The following is a 10,455-nucleotide window of genomic DNA, read 5'->3' as shown; positions in this document are numbered from 1 at the left end:
ATTCATATCATGCTGCATTCATGGTCCATCCAGTGTTGCCCAGCCCATGGTAGGTACTACAAGCCTGTCCTACAGGTGAGAAGCCGAGGCTCAAAGGGCTGGGGGTGAGGGGGGCTTGGAGTCAAAAGTGGCTCCTGGCCCCTGGAGGAACACTTCAGCTGCTGGTGGATATGACCTCCTGTCAATTTGCTCCCCCATACTGTGGGATCAGGGGACTGGGTGCCAGGGGCTGGCTCTGCCCAGAGGGACAGTGCTGGGAGACAAAAGCCCACGTGAGACAGGAAGTGGGTATGGCCCAGGGCAGGGTCCGCAGAGAGGGCAGGAGCACACCCAGGGGCCAGGACTGGGGACACCTGGGACACAGACACGCAGACACACACGCAGGCTCGGGGGACTCACCTGGCTCAGGGCATCAGCCTTGGGTGTCAGGCTCCAGGGGGGCGGCTCCCAGCCTCGAAGAGGCTCCATGTCCCTCTTCAGGACCCCTCATTCCCCAGCCGCTGTCCCAGGACCCCCGCCAGCCGGTCGAGCTCACACTCAACCCGGAACCTGCCTTCTCTAAAAGGAAAGGGAAAGAGAAACTGTCGGTGGCCCGATGGGGGAGGCTATTCCGATCGGAACTGGGCCTCAGTTCCGTCTCCCAATATCTGCCGTTGTGGGAGCCAGGCTGCCAGGGGCCAGGACCCCACAGGACCCCACAGCGACGGGCGGGAGAGGGGTGCGGGGCTGGCTGAGCAGGAGGCGGGAGCTGCCCGGCAAAGCAGAAGTGCTCGCCAAGGGGAGGGGTATGCAAAGGCCGGAGGCGGGAACCACACAGACAGCCTCGGGCTCCGTTCCTCCTGCCCCGCTAAGTTCTGGCTGAGCAAGCTCTCCTGGCCTCCCCCCCCCGTCCCTCAGCAGCCCCCCTGACTTTCCTCTAGAGCCGGGTGCCCCCCCAGAATCGTGCATCTGCATTTCCCCTGCCGCTCTGACGCCCAGGGAGTCACCCAGCTGCTCCCCTCCAGCACCAAGGCCATAAGGAGCCCTCCTGGTTTCCTGCTCCCTGTCACAGCGTCGGCTGAAGCAGGGTGACCGTCCCCCCAAAGGAACCCCGTCCCCCCACGCAGTGCCCTCTGTCTGGGACTGGGGAGGGCTGGTTTCCATCTACACATTCCTGAGCACAGCTCTGCAGAAGGGGTCTCTCCCCAGACCGCTGGAGGCTGGGGGAGGGGAGCACCCTCAGTCCCCCCCCTCCCCCGACCCATGGTGGGCGTGAGGGAGGGGGTGACGCTTTGCCTTCCCTGAGCCCCACCCGCTGGGTCCACACCCCACCTGTCCCTGGGAGGGGGCTGGGCTGGTTAATTCTTGCTCCCATTTCACAGATGGGTCAACGGGCTCAGAAAGCAACAGGGTCTGGCCCAGGGTCTCTGGGGTGCGAACTGTGTTCAGACCCAAACCCTAATCTCCCCATCCGGAAGGGGCTCCCCCAACCCGGGCTTCCCAACACCACCGCTGTCCGCAGAGCTGGTGGCCCTGCATGGGGGACCCCTGCACGCCTGGTGCCCTGACACAGGCTTGGGGCTGGTGAGAGGCAGCGCACCCCTGCTGGCGCCTCAAATGGGAAGTGTCCTGGGGGGTCTCCCCCGGAGCCCCGTGGCTCCCACGTCACATTTCAGCCCCGGGGCTCATGTGATGGGCATGGCACCCTCTGACTTCCCTCATCTGTGAGGCTGCACGTCAATTAACCGTGGCGGCTTCCCTCCCAGCAGACCCATCCAGACCCCCATGTGCGTGTCCAGCTCCGAGGGCCCCGGGCACGTTCCCATCAGACCCCGAGGTCCGGCCCTCACCAGACCCAGGAACCACCCCCTCCCGTGAGCTGATCTCCGGTCGCCCAGCCCAGATGGACCTCGAGCCCCTTCCTTGTCCTGACTTTGGCGCCACTGGCCCTGGGGTCACTACCTAGTCCCACTTCCAGGGGACACCGAGGAGGACAGCCTGGGTGCCAGGGAAGGAAGCAGGCAGGGGTGAAGTCACGGGGCTGGGGTGGGGGCTGCCCAGTGCTCAGAAGCGCTCTGACCACCGTCCCCGGGATGACCAGCCCAGCCCAGCCTCCGAGGCAGGAGAGGGGTCAGGCGGGACCCAGGGGCTTGGGAGCCCCCACAAGACTCCCGTGGGCACGGGCCATGCCCCCCACACCTGAGGGCCTGTCGGAGGGAGCCCCCACCCAGGACGGTCACCATGGTTTCCCCTCATTGTCACCAGGAACACAGGAGGACGGCTGCCCTCTGCCTTTCTCATTTCCACACGGTCACTGGATGTCATTTGACAAGTCATTGGACAGATGAAGTCCAGCGTGGGTGTGCGGCCCCGTTACCAAGTCTGACTCTGTAAGGGACGCGCCCCGGCCTGAGGAGATGTGCCCGATTTCCCACTCGCTCATCCACCCGAGCAGCACCTACGGGGCAGCTTCGTGTCCCGTGCGTGGCCGCTGGCTAATGTCGCCTGCAGGTCCTGCCGGGACCCTTCCTGGGGACCTTCCCTCTGCTGCGTGGTCTGGGCCCAGTGAGGCTGGGGCGCAAGGGGGTCTGCAGGAGAGTCAAGACGCCCGTCCTGGGGGCACTGGTTGAACTAGCTGAGCAGGGCGACCCTCGCAGATGGTCTGGACCCACCCCTCCTTGCTCAAAGAGGCCAGGGGGTGTGCCTGATGCTCTTGGGGCCTGCCGGCTCTTGCCCCGCCAGCCGAGGCCGACCCCATGCCCGCTGGGAGGGAAGAGGCCTCGTGAGCACCTCCGGTCCTCCTGAACAATGAGCAGCGTCCCGGAGCGAGGCGTGCAGGGGGACGCAGTCCTGTGGGACTCTGACCTGGGACTCGGCCTGTGGGTGAGACCCCACCTCTGCAATGGGCGTGCTGATGCCCACCCACTCGGAGAGGCTGGCGCTCGGGGGGTGGGTGCGGGGGGGGGGCGGGCCCAGGGGTGGGGGCTGCTCTCTCCTCTCATCACCCAGTCCAAGCCCCAGGCCCCGCTCCCAGGCCTCAGTCGCCTTTGTAAAGTAAGTCCCCGAGGGCATCAGTGGGCCCGCTGCTTTGTCACTGTCCCCCAGCTGCCCAACCACCTTGCGGCTCCGCGGGGCTGGGCCTGGGGTGGCCGACGGGTTTCCTCCTTTGCCTGCAGCTTGCTTGAGGCTCCAGCAGCAGGAGCACTGGAGGGAGATGCTAAGGACGCAGGAGAGGAGTCCTTGACCTCGCGCTCCCCCTTCTGGGGGTGTCCCGGAAATGGGCTGCCTCCCTCGTGGGGGCCTAGCCCCCTCCTCACAGGACCAGCCCTGGCCTCTGGGGGCTGCACTCTCTCCCTCCCTGGTGGGCTGTGTGGACTCCTTCCTTTTTCTGCTCTTCCTGCCTTCAATCCCGGGACATGAGTGCCGTCTGACCCCTGTGCGGAACCTGCCGCTCCGGCCACCCCAGCTCCTTCAGTCTCCCAGAACCTTTCTTGGGCCTGTCTTCTCTTCTGTACCGGGGGTCCTGTGATATACTGTGCAGTGTCAGGCGGGAGGCTCCCTCTCCCAATCCCGGGGCACGCATCCGCCCCCCTTGGGTCTCCAGCGTGGTCCAGGCCCTGGAGGTCTCTGCTTGCTGAATGCAGGAGCCCACAGATCGGGGCGGATGTCCATGCAGGTGACCGTTTTCTGGGTGAAGTCATTTTTCGCCCCCGTGTCTCGATCCCTCATCGGTAAAACCGGATGATCACAGGTGTGACAGGGCTGTCCTCAGCAATAAACAAGACAACGTCCGTCGCAAGGCCCGTAGCAAACTGCTGTTATTTCTTTGGGCTCCATGTTGCCCAAAGATTGGGGGTTAAAAGAGGCTATTTCTCTCGCAAGAAATTGCCAGTATTTTATGATTAAAGCCAAAGCGCCCATGTAATTGAGAAAACGATGCGTTCGCATGGATTTTAAAGCTGAAATAAAAACAAGGGTAAAGGCTAAGCCCGGTGCTCCTATGTCTGTAGGACCGCCGTCAGGGACGCAGAGCCGCGACATGGGCGTTTACTCTGCTCGCCTTAACCCTGCCGGGCAAACCGCTGGGCCCTGGACCCTGGGCCCGGGACCCTGCGGGCTTTTCCGCTCTGCACCTGCGCCGTCTTCGGAGCCCGCGCCCAGGAGAAGCAGCTCTGTGCGCAGGCGCACCACGTGCCTGCTGCCCCTCCGCTCAGCTGCTCTGGCCGCCGGGACAGTGACGCCATTGGCCGACCGGCTTATGCATATGCAAAACAAGTGACCAGGCGCTGTTGGGGCTGTGGTAGGGGCGTTGCGGGCTGGGGAACCATCCGGGGCGGAGCCGGCCGGGATGACTGGACCTGGGGGCGGGGCCGGGACGGAGACGCGGGCTGGGGTGGGAGGGGCGTGGCCTAGCCGGGCAGGAGTGGGGCCCGCAACCCGGAGCAGGACGAACAGCCCGGAGCGGGACTGCAGGAAGACATGAGCACGGTCGACCTTGCCCGCGTGGGCGCGTGTGTCCTGAAGCATGCGGTGACCGGGGAGGTGAGGCCGGACGAGCGCAGGACGGTGGGTGGGCCCCTGGCACCTGCCCGTGCGCCCTGGCAATGGCATCCCCGGCCGGCCTCGGGGGTCCTGACAGGGTCATGGAGCTGGAGGGCGCGGACGCGTGTGGGCGGTGGTCCAGCGGCACCCCTCGCCCACCCCACGCAGGCCGTGGAGCTGCGGAGTCTGTGGCGGGAGCAGGCGTGCGTGGTGGCCGGCCTGCGGCGCTTCGGCTGCTCTGTGTGTCGCTGGATCGCCCAGGACCTCAGCAGCCTCAGGGGGCTACTGGACCAGCATGGCGTGCGCCTGGTGGGCGTGGGGCCCGAGGCCCTGGGCCTGCGGGAGTTTCTGGACGGGGGCTACTTCGCAGGAGGTGCCTGTGCTCTCCTTCTCTCCTCCCACTTGTAGCCGCACCAGCTAAAGCTCAGGGTATTGGTCATCCCCTCCTTGCCCAGCCCTGACCCTTCTCGCTCCAGGATCTCCAGTCATCTTTCCTGGGGTCCTATCTGCATCCCCAGCCATGATGTCCCTCCCACTGTGCACAGTGGCAGGGCCCAGTGGTGATGCTGGTCTCCGATCACCACCACGGTCTTTACTGGGTGGCTGCAAGCCCCCCACCTTCCCAGGAGCCTGGAGGAGTAGCTAGGACAAGGCTGTGGCTTGCCCTCCCATTCCCACCCTGCTAGACTCCTCTCCCCGGCACTCACAGAGCCCTGGGCCGAGTGGCAGAGTCCAGGCAAGCCCTGCTCCTCCCTGCCCCTGTCCCGTCTGGGCCTCCACCCTCCTCTAACAGTGGGGACACTCTGCTCTGCTCCTCCCTGTCCTGCGTGGGCAAGGGTGGACAGGGGGCTGGATGCAGGGGCGTGGGCCAGGTGGTAGATGGGCCTGAGTACACACCTGTGGCCTTTGTTTTCCAGAGCTCTACCTGGATGAAAGCAAGCAGTTCTACAGGGAGCTGGGCTTCAGACGGTGAGTGTGGGGGGCACTGCTTCCTCCGCTCTCCCTGCTGGCCTCTTCCTGGACACTTGCCTCTGGTGGCATCCGCTGCTCAGCCGGTCCTTCTGCAGGGCTGTCTCTTAGGGGCCATTACGATTGTAGGTTAGGCTTCTCACCCAAGATTGACCCCCAGCAGCCTGCAGAGGGGACCCGGAGCCTAGTGCCTAGGGATCATCACAGCCCCTCCAGTGCCTGGGTCCTACATATGCCTGCTGCTTGGCCTGATCAGTGATGCCAGCTGAGCCACATCCCCCCGCTCACCCAGCCTGGGGGCCAGTCCACACTCCCCAGGTCTTCTGCGGGGCCCCAGGCCTGCTGACCCCAGGGTGCCCCACAGCTCTGGCTGGGCTGGCTGCTGGCTGGCTGCCCCATGGCCCCCAAGTCCCTGGTGAGATGAGGTGAAGCTTGCTTGTATGAATGGGTCTGTGCATCTTGTAGAGTCCGGGGACAGGCACTGGGGCCAGGGCTTCAGAGAGGAGCCAGAGCCTGGACAAGCCAGCTGTGTCTTTGCAGGTACAACAGATTGAGCATTGTGCCCGCTGCCCTGGGGAAGCCTGTGCGTGATGTGGCCCTCAAGGTTTGTGATAGCCAAGGCTGGGTGGGACTTGGGGAGGTGGGGCTTCCCTCTAGGGCCGACCTGGACCTGCTTCGCTTCCTCCAGGCTAAAGCTGTTGGCATCCAGGGGAACCTGTCGGGGGACTTGCTGCAGAGCGGAGGGCTGCTGGTGGTTACCAAAGGTGGGCTGGGAAAGGGGCGTCAGAGGTCAGTGCCTCGTCTCATGGGGTGGGAAGGTCTTGCTAAACTTGGCCGCATGCCCTGACCCTCTCTCCCTCCCTTCCTCTGGTTTGTTGGTCTTGTCAAATCTTCTCCGTGGGGTGGCCCAGTTCTTGAGTGTTGGCTTAGCTGGGTGGGGTGTGGCCAAAACAGCCCACTGGTCAGGGTAACCAGGTGGGGTCATGGACAACCAGGGCTGCCTCCGTCCTCCCAGCCTGCAGGGGTACCCTGACCACCTTCCTGTTGCTGTAGGTGGTGACAGAGTGTTGCTACACTTCGTCCAGAAGTCCCTGGGTGACTATGTTCCCCCGGAGAGCATCCTGCAGGCCCTGGGCATCTCTGCGGAGGGCTGGGCCAGTGAGTCGCCCCAGGTGAGCTTGGGCCTGGCGGGGACACTGCCTGCTAAGAACAGCCCCCTAAGCACACCCAACTTCCCTGGGTTGAATGCTGGGTGTGGCCAGGTGTTAGGCTGGACCTTGCAGGCTTCAGATAATTTTGCGCTCATGGCAGCCCAGGATATCCCTGTCGCCCCAGTCCGCAGAGGGGTAACAGGCTAGCTAGGTGGGTGGGCACAGCAGGGCCCTCCCCAGACAGCAGTGGGCTACCCAGGGCTGCAGGGCAGACGAGCTGCCTGTCCTCTTAGCCTCAGGGGGGCCAGGGCTCGTCCGAGGTGACCATAGTCACCATCAGTGAGGTCCTGGTGGCTGGCCTCCTGTGCGCAAATGGAGGGGAGTGTCCAGCACTTGGGCCACAGACCACTGGTGGGTGGGACCAGCTGCCCTTGACTCCGGGGAGGGTGGCCAGCTTGACGGGGCTTTTGCTGCTCCACAGCGTGATGAGGAGGCGTGCACAGGGTGAACCCCCGGGGCCTCTGCGGATCCGGGAGGCATCTGCTGCCTCGGGCACGCTGGGAGTTGGGTGTGAAGAATCTCTCGGGAACTTCGGACTGGTGCACCAAAGCTCTGCCACATCCCAGAGTGGCAGTGAGCATTAAACTAGGTTTCTTCATTGGCTCTGAGCCCTGTGTCCTCGGCAGCTCTGTCTGTGTTCCTATCGGTTTCCCCCGGCCAGCAGGGTGGTCAGGGGTCTGCAGGCTTCCCTGGGAGGGGGTGGGGAGTTCTGGAAATGCTCCTGCAGCCTCCCTGGTGGCCTCAGGCCTGTGGCACAGGACGGTCAGGGCTCTGAGGACGGGCCCGGGGTGTGGGAGCTGAGGGTGGGATTGGGAACTCCCCGGGAGAGAGCCCGGCCTGGAGGGGTCGGGCTCAGTGCTCATGTCTGCTGGGTTTCCAGGGAGGAGATGGTCTCCATCCAGCCGCTGGAGCATGGTGAACAGTGGGACTTAGGGAGACGAAGGACCTTTACTGATGAGATTTGTCACGTGCACCCCGCTGGGGGTGGCTGGCCAGGGGGAGTCTTGGCCCAGCTGGTTCATCCAGCACCCCTCCAGTGCCATTCCCTGGCAGGTGAAGCAGGCAATGGAACCTAACATGTCCAGCGTGGAAACCTGCCCCCGCCCCCCCTTGTCAGAGGCTCTCTGGTCTGGGGGGATCCAGATGATTTGTCTCAGCACCTCCCCTGGCCTGGCCTGGATGACCACAGCGGCCTCCTAGCTGGCCTTCCAGCTTCCCCCCACCTTACCCCCCAGCACCCCCCCCGCCCCCACCCCATTCAGTCCTCTCAGGGGTCATTTAAAAACTCAGCGCAGGTGACAGTGTCCCTTTGTGATTTAACTCCTCCACTGGCCTCTAGTTACATAAAACCCGAAGTCTACATTCTGAGCTATGGCTCCCTAGTCCCCTCGGCCCACCTCCCGACCTCAGCAGCCCTTCCTCCTGTCTGAATGGGTGGTGGCAGAGGACCAGGATTTGGGAGCATCCTGGTCACTGCTGTGCCTGCAGCACAGAGAGACCCTGGAGACAGTCATCAGGAGTGGTTCTCCGTCCACATGGTGCCCTGTTTCGCCCGAGGCCACCAGCAGCCAGCGCAGAGGCAGCGCTTAGGGCCTCGGGCACTGCCACCCCGCCTGCCCCCCGGGGCCCTCCTAAACAGACAAGGCCTCTGACTTCTTGGAAGCGTTTACTTAGGTCAAGTCTGAAGCTCGGACAGCTGACAAGGACGCTTTGGAGAGTGGGTGCAGACAGTTAAACAGGTCTCCGGGGCTGGGGCGCAGCGCTCTTGGCTGCAAGCCGGAGGGCACCAGGCGGTGCCACTCTCCCCGGGTGCTGCGGCTGCGCTCCAGGCGCGGGGCGGACGCGGTGCTGGCCTCGTCCACTGCTCCAGCTGCGCGCGCGGAAGGGACACCTGGCCTCGGCCGGTGGGTGCGCGTGGGCCACGCAGTGCGGCTCTCCCATGGCTACCAGACGCGGCAGCGCTCGTGCGGGTGCATGTGGGTGCCCTCGGCGCAGTGGAAGGCGTCCGCGAAGGCCCCCAGGTTCTGCAGCGAGCCCAGCACCCTGAGGGCGACCAGGGGGGCCTGACCAGCTTCCCTGGGTGCGCGGGGTGGGGGGAGGGGCTGCCCGCGGGGAGGAGGCAGGGGCTACTTGCCTGTACTTCAGCGGGCTGTGCACGTCGGTCTTGATGGACTGTATCGCAAACTCAGGCCGGTAGGACCCGCACCACACCTGTGGGCGCACAAGGGGCGTGGCTGCAGGCCTGGGGAAGGGCGGGCCTGGGGGGGGATGGGACGGAGCGATAAGGGGGGGCCCTGAGGGGATCCAGGCGTGAGTGGCCGGGACAGGCGTGTGGTCTTACTTCTTTCTAGGCACAAGGGAGTGCCCCCTGTCCCAGGCTGCCCCTTCTTGGGTATGGGGAGGGGAGCCCCAGCTCCATCTGAGTCCACCCCGGCTCCAACCCCCTGCCATCCTTTTTCTCTAAGAAGCTTTCCAGGTTGTTAAGTTCTGGTTCTGCCTGGCTCGCCCGCTCACTGCGCCCCTGGAGGCATCCCATAGTGGAGGCCCTTCAACTGGTTCCCAGGTGGCCCGGCAGCAGGTGGGGTGGGGACTAAGGCTCCTACCTGGGCATAGTTGATAAAGAACAGCTGGTCATAGCTCAGTTCCAGTCCTGGCAGCTGCTGGTCCTTGCCACCTTCTGCCATCCACTTTAGGTAAGCCTGCAGGTGACAAACAGGTGCTGGGCCCAGTCCTGCCCTCGCTCCCAGGGTCACACCAGCCCACAGGGACTCCAGAGTCCTTGGGTCCAGGAGAATGGAGGTCTGGCTCCATGGCCTACTCCTGGTGGAGGTCCTGCCTCTGCAGCTTCAGGCCCTTTGAGCACCCCCGGGGACGGTCACTCCTACCTTACTCGCCCAGTGGTCATGTCAGTACTCCGCTGGCTGGGCTCAGGCAGACGGCCGCGCAGCACCCACCCAGAATGAGCTCCCGAGGCCCAGGGCCTGAGGCTGCAGGTGTAGGGTGCTGCCGAGGCCGGCGGGCACGTGGTGAATGTCACTGTCTCACTTGGAGATGGACAGTGGCTTCCCCAGAGGTCAAAGGCTCCGCTAAGGTTGGGGTAAAATGTGGGGAGGTGCCCACCCGCCCACGGCCAGGCTGGCTCTCCCGGGGCCCTGCTGCCTTCCAGTACCCATGGAGGAGGGGTCCAGGGTGCGCCTCGGCTTGGGCAGGGCACCGTCTCTGCCTCAACGAGCCACCCGTCCTTGAGGGGCCCCTGCTCGGACCCACCTTGTACGCCTGCCGCACCCCTCCGTTGTCGGCGATGTTTTCCCCGAGTGTGCTGAAGCCATTCACCTGCGCACAGGACCCGGCATGGCGGGGCGGCCTGGGCTGCCCTGCCTCCCCCAGGGGCCAGGGCTGGGGTGCGGGTCCCTGGGGGTGGCGGTATGGCTGATGGCTGGCTCACATTCTGGTTGTCTGCCAGATCCCAGGAGTAGTTCCCGTACTGGTGGATCATGCACTCTGACTGCTTCCGGAAGTGCTGGGCCGAGAAGTTGCTCCACCAATCCAGCATGTTGCCATTCTTGTCGAAGTTCCGGCCTGTGCGGGCACAGGTGGGCTGCCCACACGGCCCTGCCTGCCCAGGGCCAGCCTCACGGCACATCCTTTCAGGAGCCCCAATACCTAGAGCTCGCATGTGAGCGGGGAGTGGGCCCCTGAAGGGCACCGGCCTGCTTGAAGGGTCAGCACAATGTCACTGGGCTGCTCAGGCCCG

General features: G+C 64.6%; 2 protein-coding genes across 2 annotated transcripts in view; one reads left to right on the top strand and one right to left on the bottom strand.

Annotated features, from left to right (window-relative positions):
• Positions 1-4,378: 4,378 nt before the first annotated feature.
• Positions 4,379-7,281, top strand: PRXL2B (peroxiredoxin like 2B). The gene is made up of 7 exons (XM_073903630.1): positions 4,379-4,521; positions 4,690-4,894; positions 5,439-5,490; positions 6,031-6,094; positions 6,179-6,254; positions 6,544-6,662; positions 7,123-7,281. Exons 1-7 carry the CDS (start codon positions 4,459-4,461, stop codon positions 7,147-7,149), a joined length of 606 nt encoding a protein of 201 aa, XP_073759731.1. The 5' UTR covers positions 4,379-4,458; the 3' UTR covers positions 7,150-7,281.
• A 1,073-nt stretch (positions 7,282-8,354) lies between these two features.
• Positions 8,355-10,455, bottom strand: part of MMEL1 (membrane metalloendopeptidase like 1) — a 31,597-nt gene continuing 29,496 nt past the window's right edge. The window contains 5 exon segments of the mRNA XM_073903472.1: positions 8,355-8,476; positions 8,478-8,912; positions 9,305-9,400; positions 9,969-10,034; positions 10,147-10,280. Coding sequence (XP_073759573.1) covers positions 8,372-8,476; positions 8,478-8,912; positions 9,305-9,400; positions 9,969-10,034; positions 10,147-10,280 — 836 coding nt within the window. The 3' untranslated portion in view covers positions 8,355-8,371.

Source organism: Callorhinus ursinus, unplaced genomic scaffold (genome assembly GCF_003265705.2).
Source record: "Callorhinus ursinus isolate GAN/ISIS: 27379988/994484 unplaced genomic scaffold, GSC_fseal_2.0 scaffold18, whole genome shotgun sequence".
NCBI lineage: Eukaryota > Metazoa > Chordata > Mammalia > Carnivora > Otariidae > Callorhinus > Callorhinus ursinus.
This window is presented reverse-complemented; position numbering and strand designations above follow the sequence as displayed.